This window comes from Natrix helvetica (genome assembly GCF_964273705.1).
Source record: "Natrix helvetica genome assembly, chromosome: 1".
Classification (NCBI taxonomy): Eukaryota; Metazoa; Chordata; class Lepidosauria; order Squamata; family Natricidae; genus Natrix; species Natrix helvetica.
In genome coordinates, this window is record NC_138548.1 from 9,012,946 (window position 1) to 9,034,465 (window position 21,520).

Here is a 21,520-nt window from a genome sequence, read left to right on the forward strand (position 1 = left end):
CAAAAATTTTTAGAACCTCTTCTGTAGGTGTGGCCTGCTTTGTGGGAGCGGCTTGCCGGCCATGTGATCGGGTGGGAGTGGCTTGCCGGCCATGTGATCAGGCGGGAGTGGCTTGCTAGCCATGTGACCAGGTGGGAGTGGCTTGCCAGCCATGTGACTGGGTGGGCATGGCCAACTTGTAAAATGTGGTGAAACTCACTTAATAATAATAATAATAATAATAATAATAATAATAATAATAATAATAATAATAATAATAATAATAATAATAATACTTTAATTTATAGACCGCGCCCTCTCCTAGAAAGGACTCGGGGCGGTGTACAGTCATATTAAAACAACCATGTGGATACAAAAATATAAATATACATAGATATACGGAGGAGGTAGGATATACACTGTACAATAATGGTTAAAATTCGAATAAAAAATTAAAATTACCCTTAAAAACTACCCCAGAATAAGATGTTTGCCAGGAGGTTGAAAGTGGGACTATAAATCAGCTAGGCCAGCTAATTGGAACAGGTGGGTCTTAAGTTTCTGTCGGAAGGAGCGGAGGTCGGTAGTAGTTCTAATATCGGGGGGGAGGTCATTCCAGAGGGTTGGGCCCATCACAGAGAAGACTCTACTCCTGGACGCCGCCCGTTGACACTGCTTAGTGGACGGCACCCGGAGGAGTCCCTCCCTGTGGGAGCGAATTGGTCGCAGGGATGTATGAGGTGAGAAACACTCTTGCTTAGCAACCAAAATGTTGGCTCAAAAACTCTGGCATTTGAAGCACGCAAGTCTTAAAGCTGTCCCGTTACAAGACCCTTGCACCCCTAACCCTTTAGAAAAAAAACCCTGGGGTGTTCAAACTTGACAGCTTTAAGACTTCAACTCCCAGAATTCCTCCACCAGTCATATTGGCTCAGGAATTCTGGCATTGAAGTGTGCAAGTCTTAAAGCTGTTATGTTACAAGACCCTCGCACCCCTAACCCTTTAGAAAAAAAAAACCCCGGGGTGTTCAAACTTGACAGCTTTAAGACTTGTGGACTTCAACTCCCAGAATTCCTCCTCTCGCTCTTCATCTTGATGATGTGCGGATGGGCGGGGGGAGGGAACTGGAACCGGTTCTAAACGGCACGGTAGATTTGTGGAACCTCTTCTATAGAAGAGTTTAGAACTGGCAGGAATCCACCCCTGGTGGGGAGGGAATGGGGATTTTGCAGTATCCTTCCCTTGCCACGCCCACAAAGCCATGCCATGCCCACAAAGTCACACCCACAGAACCGGCAGTAAAAAAAACTCTCACCACTGCCCCCCACATGTGCCACGCCCCCACAACCCTCCACGCTCCCATGCCCCTGCACATGCGTACACGACCCTCGCATGTGCCCCGCCTCTTGCACATGCGCAGCAGAGGCCCAAAAACCAGCTGGCCAGCGGGAGGTGCCCATGCTTGCACACTGGAGCTGGGCTGGGGCGACGGCTCATGTGCTTGCAGAGAGGCCTCTGGGTGCCATAAGTTCTCCACCATGGCCGTATACCATTTCAGACAAATAGTTGTCCAATCCCTTCTTAAAAACTTCCAGTGTTGGAACACCCAGAAATTCTGGTGGCAAGCTGTTCCACTGGTTAATTGCTCTCCGTGACAGGAAATTCCTCCTTAGTTCTAGGTTGCTTCTCTCCTGGATTACAAGTTACAATGGCAGCAGAAAAAAAGAGACGTATGACCATTTTTCACATGTATGACCATTTGCAGCATCGCCGTGTTCACATTTATTTATATTATTTATATTCGGATGCTCGACCACTGATTCACATTGATGATGGTCGCAGTGTCCCCGGAGTCACGTGATCCCCTTTTGCGACCTTCTGACAAGCAAAGCCAACGAGGAACCCAGATTCACTTAACAGCCATGTTCCTCGCAGTGATTCGCTTAACAACTGTGGCCAGAAAGGCCGTAAAATGGGGCAGCATTCAATTAACAACAGTCTCGCTTAGCCACATAAACTCAATTGGGCTCAATGGTGGTCGTAAGTTGAAGACCAGCTGTCGTGGCTATTCATTGTTTCTCCTCTTGCTTTCTGGGACGCCCCCCCCCCTCTTTGTGGTAGCCCCTCAAATACTGGAAGACCGACATAAATTAATTGAATAAATAAACTCATTCGAACCCCGCCATGTTTCCAGTCCTCATGGTTCTCAGGAAGGACGGGCTTGCCTGCGGAGCTTTTTCTACCCAAAGTCACTCTCCAAAGCTGTGGCAGGCGGCGCCTTGGATCTGCTCAAAGAGCACGGGGAGATTTAACCCCGGAATTAAGGTCCCTCTGTGAGAAACAGTCACAGCTTCAGAAATGAGGTTTCGCCTCTTGCCGAACACCGAAACCTTCCTTCGCTCCACCCTCCCCAGGCCCGCCCGCTGGCAAGTTTGAATTTCTTCTTTTCAAACCAGCAGCCGGGGACAAACCTCCTCCTTAAACCTGTTTCTCCCTCACAGCTGAAACCAGAAACCAGAAAAGAGGGAGGGGTTGGAAGCACGAAACAGACGGGTTTGATGCGCTCCATCCCCATGTAGCCACATCGCCGGGTCGGTTGCGGGCTGCGATGCTGAAGGGAATCTGGACAGCCCGATCTGGAAATCAGGAGGGGTGGACAGTCGCGGTGGTAGTTAGCCCCTTCTGGCTCGCCTCCTTAAAATGCAAAGAATTAGTAACAGGGAATGCATTACAGCTAGTCCTTGAATCAGAATCAGAATAAAGCGGGAAGGGACATTGGAGGTCTTCTAGTCCAGCCCCCTGCTCAAGCAGGAGGTCCTATACTATTTTAGACAAGTGACTATCCAGGCTCTTCTTCAAAACTTCCCACAACGTCTGAAGGCAAGTTAACTGTCCTGACTGTTAGGAAGTTTCTCCTTAATTCCAGGTTGCTTCTCTCCTTCATTAGTTTCCATCCATTGTTCCTTGTCTGGCCTTCAGGTGCTTTGGAGAATAGGTGGAACCCCTTCCTCTTTTTGGCCTCCCCTCAAATACTGCAACACTGCTATCATTTCCCCCCTTAGTCTTTCTTTTCTCTAGTCTGGCCATGCCCAATTAATGCAGCCGTTCGCCATATGTTTTAATCTCCAGGCCTTTCATCGTCTTTGTTGCTCTTCTTTGCACTTTTTCCAAAGTCTCGATATCTTTTTTTGTAACCAAAACTGGATGCAGTTATTCCAGGCGTGGTCTTACTAAGGCTTTACAAAGCGGTACCAATACTTCACTTGATTTAACCGTTGGTCTGAAGTGGTGTAGGGTTTCCCGCCTAAGCAGGGGGTTGGACTAGAAAACCTCCAAGGTCTGGATGGATGGATCAAATGGATGGACTGTGAGAGGAGGGGAAAAGAGGAAAGGGAGGGAATGGGAAGAAAAGAGAAGAGAAGAAGAAATGAGGGGGAGGGGAGGAGAAGAGAAGAGAAATGGATGGATCAAATGGATGGACTGTGAGAGGAGGGGAGATGAGATGGGGAGGAGAGGGGAGGGGAGGAGGGGGGAAAATGGATGGACGGATCAAATGGATGGACTGTGAGGGGAGGGGAGAAGGGGAGGGGAGGGGGAGGGGAGGAAAAGAGAAGAAGAAATGAGGGGGAGGGGAGGAGAAGAGAAGAGAAATGGATGGATCAAATGGATGGACTGTGAGGGGAGGGGAGAAGGGGAGGGGAGGGGGAGGAGAGGAAAAGAGAAGAAGAAATGAGGGGGAGGGGAGGAGAAGAGAAGAGAAATGGATGGATCAAATGGATGGACTGTGAGAGGAGGGGAGATGAGATGGGGAGGAGAGGGGAGGGGAGGAGGGCGGAAAATGGATGGACGGATCAAATGGATGGACTGTGAGGGGAGGGGGGAAGGGGAGGGGAGGGGGAGGGGAGGAAAATAGAAGAAGAAATGAGGGGGAGGGGAGGAGAAGAGAAGAGAAATGGATGGATCAAATGGATGGACTGTGAGAGGAGGGGAGAAGAGGAAAGGGAGGGGAGCGGAGGAAAAGAGAAGAGAAGAAGAAATGAGGGGGAGTGGAGGAGAAGAGAAGAGAAATGGATGAGAGGAGGGGAGAAGAGGAAAGGGAGGGGAGGGGGGAAGAGAAGAGAAGAAATGAGGGGGAGGGGAGGAGAAGAGAAGAGAAAGAAAGAGAAATGAAGGAGAGAGGAGAGGAAGAAGAAGAAGAGGGAAAGGAAGGGAAGGAAAGGAAAGGAAAAGAGAGAGGAAAAGGAATGGCCAACAACAGTTCATCCTTCACCAAACTATTCTGATCTCCTTAAAGAACCATTGTGCCTCCTCAGAAAATCACGGGACCAATGACTTCCACAAGTTAATTACACCCTGATATTAATTCGATACTCTGTAATTACTCCTTGTCATTGGATGACCCTGACCGGTTTTGCTCAGAGAGCAGGAGATGAAAAAAAAAAAAAAATACACCCGTGTGCACTTAGCTCAGCTGAAGCCGCTTTTTGGGTGACGGATAAACCCGCTTGAGACCTTAAATGAAAAGGCCTCAGTCAAGCCATCTGTAAAATGGGCCCAGCTGCCCTCTACAAGCTGCCCCATTGGTACCTTCGATTCTTCCCAGCCGCTTCACGGAACTGGATATATTTTTTTTCCTCCATCTTTTGACCGTCAGCGCGACAAACTCCGTCCCTCCAAACGATGGCACCGTGCGGAGAATTGCTTCCCAAGTAAACTTCATCTGCAATTTTTTTTTAAAAAAAGAGGTCAGACAGCACCCCAAAATTACTCCAAGAAAGGAGAGAGATTCTGACAAGCAAAGTCAACGAGGAAGCAGTGATTCGCTTAACAACCGAGTGGACTTCACCACAGGAAAGTCAATGAGGAAGCAGTGATTCGCTTAACAATTGTGGCAAGAACGGTCATAAAACCGGTCAAAACTCACTTAACAGCTGTCTCAGCAACAGAAATGTTGGTCATAAATCCACGACTATCTCCCACTACTGAAATTCTCATTGTTGTGACCTTCAGCTGGGCAAAACAGTACATCATTCATAGGGCAGTGTTGGCACACCTTTTTGTGCCGAAATGGAAGCGTGTGTGCGGGCCTAGTTTTTGGTCCTCCCATACACATGAAGACCAGCTGGCCGATGTGCCATAACTCAGAAGACCAACAAGCAACAGCTCATGTGCCCGGAGAGATGGCTCTGCATGTCTCTTCCAGCACACATAAATTTGCCATTATGGTAGTAGGGCAACCATTTTTGAACTAAGGTACCCCAAATGGGCTAACTTATAGAATGCACCCAAATCCGGGCACCCAAGACTCTCAAAGCAACAACATTTAGGGGAGCTGTGGCTGATTGGATGCTACTGGCTGCTGTTGCGGTCACATGATCTTCCTTTTCAACGTTCCGTGACAATTTCCCAGGCGCTCTCGCAATCCCCTGCTCCCTTCCTCTCCACCAATTTTCTACAAAGAAATTTGTCTTAATACTGAATAAGAAACCGCAACAGCAGTTTGCCTTAATGACTGCTGAAATTAGATCCTCCAGGAGAGAGTTAGAGAACAATGAAGTTAATCTTCAGGCTGACCTTCCAAAAATAAAAAAATAAAAAGAATGTCACGGAATCACTATCCCAAAAAAAGTGCAAAGAAAATTTAAAGCAATCTGAGTAGGAGGTGGAAAAACAAAAGGCCACTTTCAAAGGGATAGAAACCATTCAGGAAAGAGAAGGATGGCTTACGGGCCAATATCCGAAACTGGTTCACGATTGCTTTAAAGTTTTCTCCTGTAAAGGAGGAAAAATTATGTATTATTTTGGGACAAAATAGAAGCCATATACTCTGGCACTAGTTCATTAACTTTTGCAGAATGTTACAGCCCATAAAACAAAATTTTGCAACATTTAGCCAAACAGATGCATTTCTGCCCAGAGGATAAATCAAATAAAACAATCCTGAATGCTCCAAAGCCTGCTTGTTATTACAGGGGCTGTGCAGGAAAAGCAGATTATCCTGCAGAACTAAAAATAAATAAAAATAAAACATACAGGGTGTTATTCCATTGGCACCAGCACCATAGGAGTATGTGTGTGTGAGAGAGAGAGAAAGAGAGAGAGAAACAGAGACAGAGACATCCCCCTGCCAACAAAAGTGTGTATAGTCAAGGCTTTGGTTTTTCCAGTTGCAATGGATGGCTGTGAAGGTTGGACCATAAGGAAGGCTGAGTGCCAAAGAATGGAGGCCTTTGAACTCTGGTGCTGGAGGAGACTCCTGTGAGTCCCTTGGACTTCAAGGCCATCCAACCGGTCAGTCCTAGAGGAGATCCACCCTGACTGCTCTTTAGAAGGTCCTAAATCCTGAAGAAGAAACTCAAGTACTTTGGCCACCAAATGAGAAGGAAGGATTCCTTGAGAAGAGCCTCATGCTGGGAAGGATGGAGGGCAAAAGAAGAAGAAGGGGACGAGAGAGAATGAGGTGGATGGATGGAATCACAGAAGCAGTAGGCATGAGCTTAAATGGACTCCAGAGGATGGTAGAGGACAGGAAGGCCTGGAGGAACCTTCTCCATGGGGTCGCGATGGGTCAGACACAACTTTGCAAGTAACAACAACGAAACAAACGCAAGCGGACCTTGAGGTCAAACTTACAGGATCCCGGGATCCTATCATTGCCGATTGGGACCTTCCCAGCCAACGAGCAAAGCTAATGTGGGAAGCCAGATTCGCTTAACGACCGCAGGCTTCACGTAAGAACCATAGCCATTTATACTAAACAAACTTGGTCGAAAAAAAGGTCATAAAATGGGACGTGACTCGCTTAACAACTTCCTTGCTTAGCACTGGAAATGTTGGGGGGGGTCTATTGTGGTCTTAAGTCGAGGACCTGTTTTCTGCCTTTTGGGGTTAAAAAAATTGAAATAATATAGAGCAGTGATGGCAAACTCTTTTGGGCACTGAGTGCTAAAAAGGGAGCACTTTGTGGGCAGGTTCATCCGGGACGCAACCCGGAAGAGGAGCTACCCAGGGGGCATGCGCAAGCCGGAAAATGAACTTCCAGTTTCCTGGCACGCACATGTGCACTGGCCAGCAAGTCTGTGTATGCACTGATCAGCTGGCCGGGGCGCATGCTCACACCGGAAAACGGAAGACCAGCTCTTCAATTTCCCGCACTTCCGCAAACACAAAGGCCATCGCATGCGCATGTGCTCCAGAAAGCCGGTAAAGGTACGGGTGATGCCACCGTGCCATGTGACATGGGTCCGTGTGCCACTTCAGGCATCCGTGCCATAGTTTCGCCATCATGGGATATAGAGGATTCTCTTAATATGAATTACGGTAAAGATGGATGCGTTCACAGAAGCCCCGTATTCTTCCCCACCGCAAAAAGAAGCAGAGATGGTCAAAACTGATTCTTTTATCCAAAGGAGAGAATATATCTAATCTGGTGTCTATTTCGAAATTGCTTCCGTATTTTATGCTTGCAATCGGGGGGGGAGGGGAGGGGGGTTGGAATGAAAACTTTGATTTTGTTTTTGCTAATCGGATGGGTTTATTGTTATAGAAATGGCTGGTACATACTTGCGTAAAATTGAAAAGTTGTAGTTGTTATGTTGTTAGCTTCTCGTGCGCTAAAGAGAGTTGGAAGTCGGGGCCTTTTTCTTTCCCTTCCGTTCTTTACATCATCTGTCTGAAGTGGTGTAGGGTTTCCTGCCTGAACAGGGGGTTGGACTAGACGACCTCCAAGGTCCCTTCCAACTCTGTTATTCGATTCTATTTTGATTCTATGCCTCTTGTTTATACAACCAAGGATTGTGTTCGCTTTTTGGGCCGGTGCCGCAAACGGGAAGAGAAGCGATCTTTTCCCCCTTCCCCTCTTCCTAGTTTTCCCTTTTGGGAGTTTCTCTTATTTTCTATCATTTTCAATGATATATGTCAGTGTCGATTTTAGGTCATGTAGAATTTCAGATTTCTATAAATCAATAAAAAGTGAACACAAAGAAACAAAAGTAAGTTGAGAACTACCTGCAATAAAAGGTAAAGGTTCCCCTCGCACATATGTGCTTGTCGTTCCTGACTCTAGGGGGCGGTGCTCATCTCCGTTTCAGAGCCAGCGCTGTCTGAAGACGCCTCCGTGGTCATGTGGCCAGCATGACTAAACGCTGAAGGCGCACGGAACGCTGTTCCCTTCCCACCAAAGGTGGTTCCTATTTTTCTACTTGCATTTTTACGTGTTTTCAAACTGCTAGGTCGGCAGAAGCTGGGACAAATAACGGGAGCTCACTCCGTTACACAGTGCTAGGGATTTGAACCACCGAACTGCCGACCTTTCTGATCGACAAACTCAGCCTCTTAGCAACTGAGCCACCTGCAATACAGCTATGCAAAAGAATTGACTGAAAAATTAGGGTTAATTAACGGTATAGGGTTTCCTGCCTAGGCAAGGGGTTGGACTAGAAGACCTCCAAGGTCCCTTCCAACTCTACTATTGTATTGTATTGTATTGTATTGTAAATTCTGTGTGAAAGAGACAGGTTTGTCCCCAGCAGACGTACACTGCTGAGCAAAAGTCTGGGGGGGGGGAGTTGGGGGGGGGAGGGTGAGATGGAAATCTCCTCCCACATCTCCTCTCTCCCCACCCCTCCAACGCCTCCCCCCTGGAAGTCCTTGTAAGTCCAGAAGCCGAAAGGCGAGAAAAACGAGTTCCTTTCGATAGTGGGATGGGTCCCGTTGCTGAGTCAGGACAGTCCCAGGGTGAACCATCCACCTGGGATGGTAATTATTGTTTATCCAAAGGTGGCGTAGATAGCAGGGATCGTGCGCAAACATCTGGGCGGGGGACAGACAAACCGAGACTGAGAAAAGAGATTTGGGTTTCCGATGAAAGTCAGAAGGATTTTTTGCATCCAGTTTTGCTCATCCCATTTCTAAAATAAAAGATGTTGAGACTTTGGAAAAAATGCAGAGAAGACCATGATGGAGAACCTATGGCACACAGAATCCTCCCTGCAGCCATGCCAGCTGTTGCCCCAGCCCAGCTCCACCATGCACCAGCCAACTGATTTGCGGGAGGCATGCATGCATACGCGGGGATGAGGGGCGCAAACATGGGGGTTGCAGGTGCATGCGCAGGGGGAGAGCGAACAGGGGGGATTGTGTGTGCATGTGGGGGGATCGTGGTGCATGTGGTGGGGAGCGCACGTGGGAAGCACATGCATGTGGGTGGGTGGCACACATGGGGGTGAGCGCATGTGCTGGTGGGCAGGGCGCATGGGGTGGCGCATTGCATTTGACGACAAAAAGGTTAGCCATCACTGAACTAGGATGGTTATAAAGGCTGGAGACAAAAAACATAGGAAGAACAGCTGAAGGTTTTAGGGTTTGGCTAGTCTAGAGAAAAGAAGGACTTGGGGGGACATGATAGCAGCCTTCCAATATTTGAGAACAATGAGGACTGGAAACTTACTGCAGTTTCAAAGGAATCTATCTATCATCTATCTATCTATCTATCATCTATCTATCTATCTATCTATCTATCTATCTATCTATCTATCTATCTATCTATCTATCTATCTATCTATCATCTATCATCTATCATCTATCATCTATCATCTATCATCTATCATCTATCATCTATCATCTATCATCTATCATCTATCATCTATCATCTATCATCTATCATCCATCATCCATCTATCTATCTATCTATCTATCTATCTATCTATCTATCTATCTATCTATCTCTATCATCTATCCATCAACTATCTATCTATCAATCTATCTATCTATTTATCTATCGATCATCTATCGATCATCTATCTATCTATCAATCTATCTATCTATCTATCATCTATCTATCAATCAATCTGTCTATCTATCTATCTATCTATCTATCTATCATCTATCTATCTATCATCTATCATCTATCATCTATCTATCTATCTATCTATCTATCTATCTATCTATCTATCATCTATCTATCTATCATCTATCCATCATCTATCTATCATCTATCTATCATCTATCTATCTATCTATCTTGTCTCCATATCTATCTACCTACCTATCTATCTTTGCTTGTCAGAAGGCTGCCTAAGGTGATCGCATAACCCGAAGACATTGCAACCGACATAAGTACATGCCAGTTGCCAAGCATCTGAATTTTGATCACGTCACCATGGGGAGGCTGCAATGGTCGTTAAGTGTTTAAAAACGGTCATAAGTGACTTTTTTCAGTTCTGTTGTAACTTTGAACAGTCACTGAATAAACTGTTGTAAGGCGAGGATTACCTGTAGATGGAATTGATTGATTGATTGATTGATTGATTGATTGATTGATTGATTGATTGATTGATTGCTACATCCTGGTCCGCCTTTAAAAGCTCCCGTTTTTGACCACCCAACAAAACGATCACTGGCTCAGCCTTCCTCCTAAAATCAGAAAGAACCTGGTAAGCCCCCCATCCTCCCCTCACCCGTCTTTCAATTCTCAACTTTTATTAAACGACAGGAAGTTTCTATCTTTTAATAAAACGCGTGAGTCTGGAAAGGAGCTATCGGGTTCCTCCTGATTTGACGGGACTAATGCGATTCCCCTTCCTAATAAATGAAAGCTTTCATTTGCTAAAGGAAAATGAAAGGGTGGGGGCTAACCTCATGGGGCAAGCTAGTCCCCCAGTGAATTAAAAAGAATTAATTCATGAACTGAATGAATGAATGCATGCATGCATTAAAAATTAAAAAGGGGGATCTAAGACGGAAAAAATCAACCGCGTCCCATCGCATCAACCTCTTTAGCGGTAAGCTTTCTGTTCTACCTAGCCCAGTATTTTTCAACACATATATGGACTTCTACTCCCAGAATTCCCCAGCCAGCCATGCCTAATTCTGGGGAATTCTGGGAGTTGAAGTCCACATATCTTAAAATTTCCACAGTTAAAAGACACTATTGCATGTACAGCATTTCAGGCAGATTTCCCCCAATGCGGATTGTATAAGGATAACCAGACACCTTTGGTGACTAAGGCGGGACTAGAACTCCAATCTCCTGGTGATTGGTCCAAAGCCATTCATCTGGCTTTCATCCCCAAGACAGGACTAGAACTCACCATCTTCTAGTGATTGGCCCAAAGTCATTCATCTGGCATTCATGCCTAAAATGGGACTAGAACTCACCATCTCCTAGTGATTGGCCCAAAGTCATTCATCTGGCATTCATGCCTAAAATGGGACTAGAACTCACTGTCTCCTGGTGATTGGCCCAATGTCACACAGTCAGCATTCATGCCTAAGGCGGGACTAGAACTCACTGTCTCCTGGTGATTGGCCCAAGTCACCCAGCCTACTTTTATGCCTAAAGTGGGACTAGAACTCACCATCTCCTGGTGATTGGCCCAAAATCATCCACCCAGCTTTCATGCCTAAAGTGGGACTAGAACTCCCAATCTCCTGGTGACTGGCCCAAGTCACCCAGCCTACTTTCATGCCTAAGGCAGGACTAGAACACCCAATCCCCTGGTTATTGGCCCAAAGTCACTCATCTGGCTTTCATCCCCAAGACAGGACTAGAACTCACCATCTCCTAGTGATTGGCCCAAAGTCATTCATCTGGCTTTCATGCCTAAAATGGGACTAGAACTCACTGCCTCCTGGTGATTGGCCCAATGTCACACAGTCAGCATTCATGCCTAAGGCGGGACTAGAACTCCCAATCTCCTGGTGAGTGGCCCAAGTCACCCAGCCTACTTTCATGCCTAAGGCAGGAATAGAACTCTCAATCTCCTGGTGATTGGCTCAAAGTCACTCATCTGGCTTTCATCCCCAAGACAGGACTAGAACTCACCATCTCCTAGTGATCGGCCCAAAGTCATTCATCTGGCTTTCATGCCTAAGATGGGAAAGTCACTCAGGTGGCTTACATGCCTAAATACGGAAACTAGAACTCACCATTTCCCAGTTCTTTAGGCCAGCCACCTTAACCACAGACCTAACTAGTTCTCACATCCTACGGGAAAGTAACAATAACTTAAAACAAATATAACACAGGCACTGAATCCAGCACAGCTAAAATTCTCTTGACAAGTACAGGGATGGTTGTTTGTTTGTTTTTAAATTTAGCGCAGGTTTCATCTGAAGTACAATTCTCTGAAGCCTGCCAGAAATGAACAGTTACTGAAAGGAATTCACTTTAAAACAAAACACAGAAAAACAGACCTTTGCATTGAAAATAAATGCATTTATTTAAAACAAAGAGGCGTCCCAATCAAAGGAACTGTTTCAAACTGTCTGTATCAAAGAAAAGGTATATTAGGAACCTCGTACGAAATGCAGGCAAATTACGTGTAATAGCAGGGAGTTTTGCAACGGAGACGAAGAAAAAATATGGCGAGCCCGAACTTTTTCCCAGGATTGCACGGTTATAGACACCATTTTGACTTTTTTGACCTTCCTGCCTTGTTAAGGTTCCAGAATATTGCAAACCTGGGCATCGGCAGGAGGGTTGAAAAAGTCAAAATGGTTCTGCTGGTTTATGCCATCTTTCTAATTCTGCCACGTTTTTATGTGTGCATATAAAAACGTGGAATGTGAGCAACGTGGAAGGGAATTTGAATTTTCCGAACATCCCGACAGATGCTTTGAATAGCAAGCAACTTACTCAAATTTCCTGGGGTTAATTTCATTTGCAAAACCAGATTTACAGGAGGGTGTCAGGGATGGAAATGGGTCACATCCTTGCTGCAGCCCAGAGTCTTCCTGTCTTCAGCTGCTTGGGCAGGGGGTTGGACTAGATGACCTCCCAGGGTCCCTTTCCGACTCTGTGAATCTGAAAACTCTTTTTTTTCTAAGGAAGGGCAACCAGGCAGTAGCCACAGGGGGCAAACCAGGGTCCAAAATATTTCCCCGAACTTGTTTGTCCTTCTCAACATTCACAGTTTTCGAAACTGTGCCAACCGGCGGTTATTTCCCCTCCCCCCGCCCCCGAAGTCTAAAGTCCCATCGCAAAAGCTTTGATGATCATTAACAGGATGCAATTTTCAGTCTGCCCCAGAAACACAGGTAGCGTTGGCCGTTTCAAGGACAGGTGTGTCAGGTTTGCCATTTAATGCATAGCTCCATCCGATTGCAATAATAATATTTCTCAGATTTGGGCCAGTCTGTTGCAGATGTTTCAATCATCGTGGAAAGGGATCTTGGAAGCAGATAAGCAATAAGCCAGCTTGGAAAAGAGATTGAGAGACAGACAGGTGGATAGACAGGTGAGTAAGTAAGTAAGCAAGTAGAGAGACAGACAGACAAACAACTAATAGATGATTGATAGATGGATAAACGGATGATATATCGATCAATGATGGATGGATGGATGGATGGATGGATGGATGGATGGATGGATGGATGGATGGATGGATGGATAGATGGATAGATGGATAAGATTGATGAATAGAATAGTATAACAGAGTTGGAAGGGACCTTGGAGGTCTTCTAGTCCAACGCCCTGCTTAGGCAGGAAACCCTACACCACTTCAGACAAATGGTTATCCAACATCTTCTTAAAAACTTCCAGTGTTGGAGTATTTACAACTTCTGGAGGCAAGTTGTTCCACTGGTTAATTGTTCTAGCTGTCAGGAAGTTTCTCTTTAATTCTAGGTTGGTTTGCTTCTTGATTAATTTCCATATATTGCTTTTTGTTCTGCTTTCAGAACTGATGATGGTGATGAGAGAGGGGGCGAATAAAGGAAGAAAGGGGGAGAGAGAGGGACAGACTGGACAACTGGATGGATGGATTGAAGGATGGATAGATAGATAGATAGATAGATAGATAGATAGATAGATAGATAGATAGATAGATAGATAGATAGATAGATAGATAGATAGATAGATAGATAGATAGATGAGAGAGAGAAAAATAAACAGAGACAGATAGATGGATAGATGATAGATATAGATAGATGATAGCTAGATAGAAGATAGATAGATAGATAGATAGATAGATAGATAGATAGATAGATAGATAGAAGATGATAGATAGATAGATAGATAGATAGATAGATAGATAGATAGATAGATAGATAGATAGATAGATAGATAGATAGATAGATAGATAGATAGATGAGAGAGAGAGAGAGAAATAAACCGAGAGAGAGAGAGAGATACCAACAGGTATAGATAGAAGTGTGGGTGGCTTGATGATGGGAAATTTGGATGGACAGACAGCTAAACAAATAATTGACAGACACACAGACAGGCACAAACAGGTTTAAAAGGAGGAACGGCTGGCTGGCTGGATGAAATGAATAGATGGATGGACAAACAGGCAGACAGCTAAGAAAAATAAACAAATACGCAGGCAGGGAGGCAGGATTCCCGGAAAAGTGATCTACCTTGCTGAGGTTATCTGGTGTCTGTTTCAACAACAACAACCACACACACACACGGACCTTTTTTTCCCAAACTTTCTTTCAGAAGATCCATCCCTTCCCCCCAAAACCTACCTATTGTCGCTAACTAGCAACACCACCGAGCCATTCTGGATCTTGGCCTCTTTGACCGTTTCGTGCTCGCCCAGTTGACGGGCATTGTAGTGGAAGTTCTTTTTCCAAGAAGTGATGCCTTCCCGGACCAGGTAAGCTCTCAAGTCCATCACGGTGTCCGTCGGGCGCACCGTCAGCGGGAGCAGCTGGTCCTCTTCAGCGAGGTGGACCTTGATGTGGTACCTCTTCCAGCGGGAAAGACTCCTGCGCAGGGTCTCCATCATCCACAGTTCCCCAAGGTCCGTCCTTGCAGAGAGCAGCAGCAGGCAGGAGCATCCAGGCACTGAATGCAAAGGAGGAGAAACTCCAGCAAGAGAGAGCTGAGTTTCAGGAAGGAACACCACCCAGCAGGGCAGGCCTAACCGGTTCCCGGCAAATGCTCGGCTGCATTTTTCCCATTCCAAGGAAGCGCGTTGTCTTTGCATCTTGGGCTGCTCTGGAAAAATCTCAGCCTTTTACAGAAGGAAAAAACAAGCCCATCTCATCCAGGCGCTTTTTAATTTCAGAAATTGCTAATAAAATTTAAAAAAAGCAAACAAACCCAGGAAGGTTGAGTTCTTACAACAAGCTTAGCCCCAAGAGAACCAAAAGAACCAACGATGCAATCCACCAAGGTGGGGGGTAGGATGTAGGGATGCAAAAGCAGGATGTGTGAGAGGAACTTAAGGTGGTTTGTAGAAGGAGAAACTGCTGGGGTAGGGGATTTGCGGAAAAGAAGGAAAAATATTGGAGATAAATTTATATATTTACAATACAATACAATACAATACAATACAATACAATACAATACAATACAATACAATACAATACAATACAATACAATACAATACAATACAGTAGCAGAGTTGGAAGGGACCTTGGAGGTCTTCTAGTCCAACCCCCTGCCTAGGCAGGAAACCCTATGCCATTCCGGACAAATGGCTCTCCAACATCTTCTTAAAGACTTCCAGTGTTGGGGCATTCACAACTTCTGTAGGCAACTTCTGTTCCACTGACTAATTGTTCTAACTGTCAGGAAATTTCTCCTCAGTTCTAAGTTGCTTCTCTCCTTGATTAGTTTCCACCCATTGCTTCTTGTTCTACCCTCAGGTGGAGAATAGCTTGACTCCCTCTTCTTTGTGGCAACCCCTGAGATATTGGAAGACTGCCATCATGTCTCCTCTGGTCCTTTTTTCTATTAAACTAGACATACTCAGTTCCTGCAACCGTTCTTCATATGTTTTAGTCTCCAGTCCCTTAATCCTCTTTGTTGCTCTTCTCTGCACTCTTTCTAGAGTCTCCACATCTTCTCTACATCATGGCAACCAAAACTGAATGCAGTATTCCAAGTGTAGCCTTACCAAGGCCTTATAAGGTGGTATTAGCACTTCACGTGATCTTGTCTCCAATATTTTTCCTTCTTTTCCACAAGTCCCCTATCCCAGCATAATGGAGACAAACATGCTTTAGTTTCCCTCACATCCTACATATATGCTGTATATGTATGTATGTGTGCGTGTGTGTATATAAGCCCAAAACCCAGCCTCAAACTGGCGAGTGAGAAACCAGCATGAGGATGGCGAGTGAGACCTTGCCGAAACGTTGCCAAGACAATCTCAATCTTAGAATTGAGATTGAGATTGGGAATTAATCCACTGATTAATTAGAACAATTAATCAGTGGAAAAGACCCGAATACAACAAGACCAGCATAGATAGATAGATAGATAGATAGATAGATAGATAGATAGATAGATAGATGGATGGATGGATGGATGGATGGATGGATGGATGGATGGATGGATGGATGGATGGATGGATGGATGGATGGATGGATGGATGGAGAGAGAGAGAGAGAGAGAGAGAGAGAGAGAGAGAGAGAGAGAGAGAGAGAGAGAGAGAGAGAGAGAGAGATGCTGAGCATCTGATGTTTCTCAACCTTTAAGATATGTGGAGTTCAACTTCCAGAATTCCCCAGTCAGCATTTGTGGACTTCAAATCCCACAATCCCCAGGCAGTATTTGTGGACTTCAACTCCCAGAATTCCTCAGCCAGCATTTGTAAATTTTCTCTCGGGCAGAGAACTGGCTGCTCACATTTTTCAATCCCACCCCTGAACTCATGTAAAGTCCTGCATTCGCACAACGTGTGGAGGGCGGAAGGGAGGTGGTTAAACCTAACCGCGTCGAAATTAAGAGCTTCCAGCTCTTTAATTGTCCGGCTTTAAGCGCATTGTCAGCCTCTAAGAATTTCAGAATAGCGTCAACGTAGCTGTCGAAGCCAATCCTGCCCCAATCCTCTTAAGATTTCATATTACAACATTGTATGGCGAAAAGATTCTTTTCTCCTTAATCATCGTTAAAACCCTCTTCTGGAGATAAAAACAGATTTAAAGCAGAAAGACGGCAAAATAAAGAGAGATTTCAAACGTCATCAGCTTATTCTATTTGTGAGAGCGGTGAATTAAAACCATGCTACCAGCAAGCTTAATATGTTAAGAGCGCCAGCGTCTGTTGTCTTGCCGAGGAAAAGGTTTTATTGGGTTTTATTTTTTTCCCCCTGACAGGGTGTCCTCAACTTACGACCGCAATTTGAGCCCAACATTTATCTTGTTAGGTGAGAAATCCGCCCGTTTTGCCACCTTTCTCACCACAGCGGTTAAGGGAATGCATTGCAGTTGTTAAGGCAGTTTGGTCATTAAGTGAATCTGGTTTCCCCCATTGACTCTGCTGGCCAGAAGGTCGCAAAAGGGGATCATTTTCCATTCCATTCCATTCCTTCTTTATTCTCTATTCTATTCTGTTCTGTTCTATTCTGTTCCATTCCATTCCACTCACTGGAAGCTTTCAAGAAGCGACTGGACTGCCATCTGTCAGAAATGTTGTAAGGACTCCTGCTAGGCTGAGGGGTTGGACTAGATGGCCTACAAGGTCCCTTCCAACTCTGTTATTCTATTCTATTCAAAAAGTTGTTGAGACTCTGGAAAGAGTGCAGAGAAGAGCAACAAAGAGGATTAGGGGACTGGAGACTAAAACATATGAAGAACGGTTGCAGGAACTGGGCATGTTTAGCTTAAGAGAAAGAAGGACTAGGGGAGACATGATAGCAGTGTTCCAATATCTCAGGGGTTGCCACAAAGAAGAGAGAGTCAAACTATTCTCCAAGGCATCTGAGGGTAGAACAAGAAGCAATGGGTGGAAACTAATCAAGGAGAGAAGCAACTTAGAACTAAGGAGGAATTTCCTGACAGTTAGGACAATTAATCAGTGGAACAGCTTGCCTCCAGAAGTTGTGAATGCCCCAACACTGGAAGTTTTTAACAAGAGGTTGGATAACCATTTGTCTGAAGTGGTGTAGGGCAGGGATGTCAAACTCTTTGAGGGCCGCATTAGGGTTGTGTTTGACCTCAGAGAGCCAGGATGGGCATGACCCAGGACTTGTATTGGGGGGCACCTATGGTGGCCAAGTGCTAAGGCAGGACTGCCCAGAGACCCTACCTCTCTCTCATTATAATCTCCTTCCTTCCTTCCTCTCCCTCCCTCTTTTCTTCCTCCCTTCCCTCCCTCCTTCCTTCCTCTCTCCTTCCTTCCTTTTCTTCTTTTTCCTTTCCCTCTTCATTCTCCTTTCTTCTTCCTTCCCCTCTTTCCTTGCTTTTTTCCTTCCCATCTTTCCTTCTTCTTCTTTGTCGTTCCTCTTTCCCTTTCTCCTTCCCTGTCCCCTTCTTACACGCTCAAATGCAAAAGAAAGGGAAATGTTTCTCTTCCGGTTTTGTTTTTACTTCGTTTGGCTAAACCTCTGCCAGCGGAAATGGAACTCCACGTGCAGCAGCCCCCCCCCCCAGCTCCATTTTCACTGGCAGAGGGCCGCAGGAGACCGTCACTGCCAAAAATGGGGTATGGGGGGGCACACAGCCCTCCAACAAGCTCCATTTTTGCTAGCAGAGTGCAGTGCGGGCCTGTCCTTGGCTGTTTCCAGACCAGCCCTGTGGGCCAGATCTAAGCACCCTGCAGTCCGGATCCGGCCCATGGGCCTTGAGTTTAACACCCCTGGTATAGGATCTCCAATGCTATTATTCTATGTTCTATATCCATGATAGTGAACCTATGGCTCTCTGTCGGCATGTGTGCCCTCACCAGCTGCTCTTCTGGTTTCTAGCGCACATGTGGTCAATTTTGGGTTGTTTTCTGGCCGGGGTGGGGGCAAAAATGACTCGAAAAACAGCCTGATGATTCCCAGAAAAATGGCCTAGAAAATTGGCTTTTTTTTTTTTTTTTTTTTGCTGATTTGGGGCCTTTTTCCATGCTGTTTTTAGGGGAATTTTGAGGCCATTTTTTTGAGCTGTTTTTGGCCCTAAAAACGGCCATAAAATGCCTGAAAACAACCCCAAAAATGGCCAAAAAAACAGGCATGCATGCGCCGGCCAGCTGATCTTCGGGTTTCTGGTGTTTCCGAAATAATTTCCCCTTATTTCTAAGTTGCTTCTCTCCTTGATTTGTTTCCAAATCAATTTGTTTCCAATCTTTTTCTAAAGAGCCATCAGGGTTGATCTCCTCTAGGACTGACCGGTTGGATGGCCTTGCAGTCCAAGGGACTCGCAGGAGTCTTCTTCTCCAGCACCAGAGTTCAAAGGCCTCCATTCTTTGGCGCTCAGCCTTCCTTATGGTCCAACCTTCACAGCCGTACATTGCAACTGGGAAAACCAGAGCCTTGACTAGACGCACTTTGGGTGGCAGGGTGATGATATCTCTGCTTTTTAGGTTGCTGTCTAGATTCGCCCTAGCTTTCCTCCCCAGGAGCAAGCGTCTTCTAATTTCTTGGCTGCAGTCCCCATCTGCGGTGATCTTGGAGCCCAGGAAAATTAAACGGCTCAAAAAATGGCTGGAAAATTCTCCTAAAAACTACATGAAAAAAGGCCCCAAAACAGCAAACAAAACACAGGCCATTTTTCAAGGAATTTTCATGCTGTTTTTGGAGTCATTTTCGCCCCCACCCGCAAAAAAGGCTATTGGAAAACGGCCATAAAACGCCCTGAAAACAGCCCCTAAAATGCCCCCAAAACAGGCATGCATGCGCCAGACAGCTGCTCTTTGGGTTTCCGGTGCTTTGGCACACACATAAACACATGTGTTCCAGTTTGGGCACTTGGTGCCGAAAAGGTTTGCCATCACTGCTCTTTATGCATTTAACTTCCAATATTTTCAAAAGGTGGCTGCATCCACAGGCTGCAAATAAGGCGGAGAAAAAAGGAATTCCTCCCGCGAAGCGGGTGGAACTGGCAATTTGCAAAGGGAGATACGCCATGTAGTTTTGCCTTGTGTGAGGCCGTTATGCCTCCCGAAAAGCTGGAGACAGCTGCAAATGAGGATTAGGAAGAAAACATAAACTCTTCCACGGTCCTTCTTGGTGGGTGTTCTGGGCCCAGTAATCCCCAAACATCTGGAAGACGCCATACCAGGTTAGAGCAGGTGGGAGGGAGGCAAAATTGTGATTAATCTTCCCCCTTGCGAGGCCAACGAGTTGCAAATTGGCAAGAAGAAAATAAAATTTCATTTTCTCGTCAAGCCACATTCGGAAATCTGCGTCAAACGACTCCGGCTTAGTTTATTCTCCGGCATCCAAGCCCATAAGCTTCTCAAGAGCCCCAGAAGGAATTTTCGCACTCAGGAAATCTTAAGACAGTCCAAAGTGGATTGTATTTATTTGGGGCAGGCGGAATCGAGGAGCAGGCTGCCGGTGGGGAGGAGGGGTGGGCAAATGACCCTTCTTTTCCTCCCTCCTTTCCCCCAGCCTTATCATCAAACGTTATTTAACAGAATAACAGAATTGGAAGGGACCTTGGAAGGTTATCTAGTCCAACTCTCTGCGCAAGCAGGAGACTTTATTCCATCCAGTGATAAAGCACCCGCACTGTTCCATAGTGAATTGTTCTGTCAGGAAATTTCCCCTTATTTCTAAGTTGCTTTTCTCCTTGATTTGTTTCCAAATCAATTTGTTTCCAATCTTTTTCTAAAGAGCAGTCAGGTTGATCTCCTCTAGGACTGACCGGTTGGATGGCCTTGCAGTCCAAGGGACTCAATGCAGGCGTCTTCTCCAGCACCAGAGTTCAAAGGCCTCCATTCTTTGGCGCTCAGCCTTCCTTGTGGTCCAACCTTCACAGCCATCCATTGCAACTGGGAAAACCAGAGCATTGACTAGACCCACTTTGGTTGGCAGGGAGATGATATCTCTGCTTTTTAGTCTAGATTTTCCATAGCTTTCCTCCCCAGGAGCAAGCGTCTTCTAATTTCTTGGCTGTAGTCCCCATCTGCGGTGATCTTGGAGCCCAGGAAAATAAAATTGGTCACGCCCTCCATTTCTTCCCCACCTGTTTGCCAGGAATTGAGGGAGCCAGATGCCATGATCTTCGTTTTCTTAATGTTGAGTTTCAAGCCAACTTTTGCACTCTCCATTTTCACCCGCATTAAGAGGCTCCTTAGTCCCTCTTCACTTTCTGCCATCACAGTGGTATCATCTCATCTCCATATCTGAGATTGTTGATATTTCTCCCCGCAATCTTAATTCCAACATTTGATTCATCTAGCCCAAAGGTGTCCAAACTTGGGAACTTTAAGACTTGTGGACTTCAACTCCCAGAATTCCCCAGCCAGCCATGGCTGGCTGGGGAATTCTGGGAGTTGAAGTCCACAAGTCTTAAAGTTCCCAAGTTTGGACACCCCTGATCTAGCCCCACCTTCCCCCCGCTTTACAAAACCTTTATAAGACCAAACCTGGAATGCAACATCCAATTTTGGTCATCACATTACAAAAAAAGATGTCGAGACTTTGGAAAAAGTTCAGAGAAGAGCAACTAAGAGGCTCAAAGGCCCGGAGACAAAAAAAATGTATAAAGAACGGTATGAAGAACACATGAAAAAAGGCAGGGGTGAAATCTATTTTTTTCTATGAAATCTATGAAGAACGGTTGCAGGAACTGGGTATGTCTAGCTTAAGAGAAAGAAGGACCAGGGGAGACATGATAGCAGTTTTCCAATATCTCAGGGGCTGCCACAAAG

General features: G+C 45.6%; 1 protein-coding gene across 3 annotated transcripts in view; it reads right to left on the bottom strand.

The window, feature by feature from the left end:
- LOC309395843 (uncharacterized protein) overlaps window positions 1–21,520 on the bottom strand; it is a 95,483-nt gene that overhangs the window by 69,113 nt on the left and 4,850 nt on the right. The window contains exons 1-3 of one of the 3 annotated variants that reach the window (XR_014175992.1): window positions 14,452–14,711; window positions 4,568–4,700; window positions 1,673–2,674 (exon numbers count right to left, since the gene is read on the bottom strand). Coding sequence is in view for 1 of the 3 variants with exons in the window: in XM_081960432.1 (XP_081816558.1) it covers window positions 2,325–2,674; window positions 4,568–4,700 (483 nt within the window). In the remaining 2 variants the exon portion in view is untranslated. Of the gene's footprint in view, window positions 1–1,672; window positions 2,675–4,567; window positions 4,701–14,451; window positions 14,712–21,520 lie in introns of those variants that run through there. The other 2 variants (XR_014175991.1, XM_081960432.1) reach the window with 2 other exon arrangements.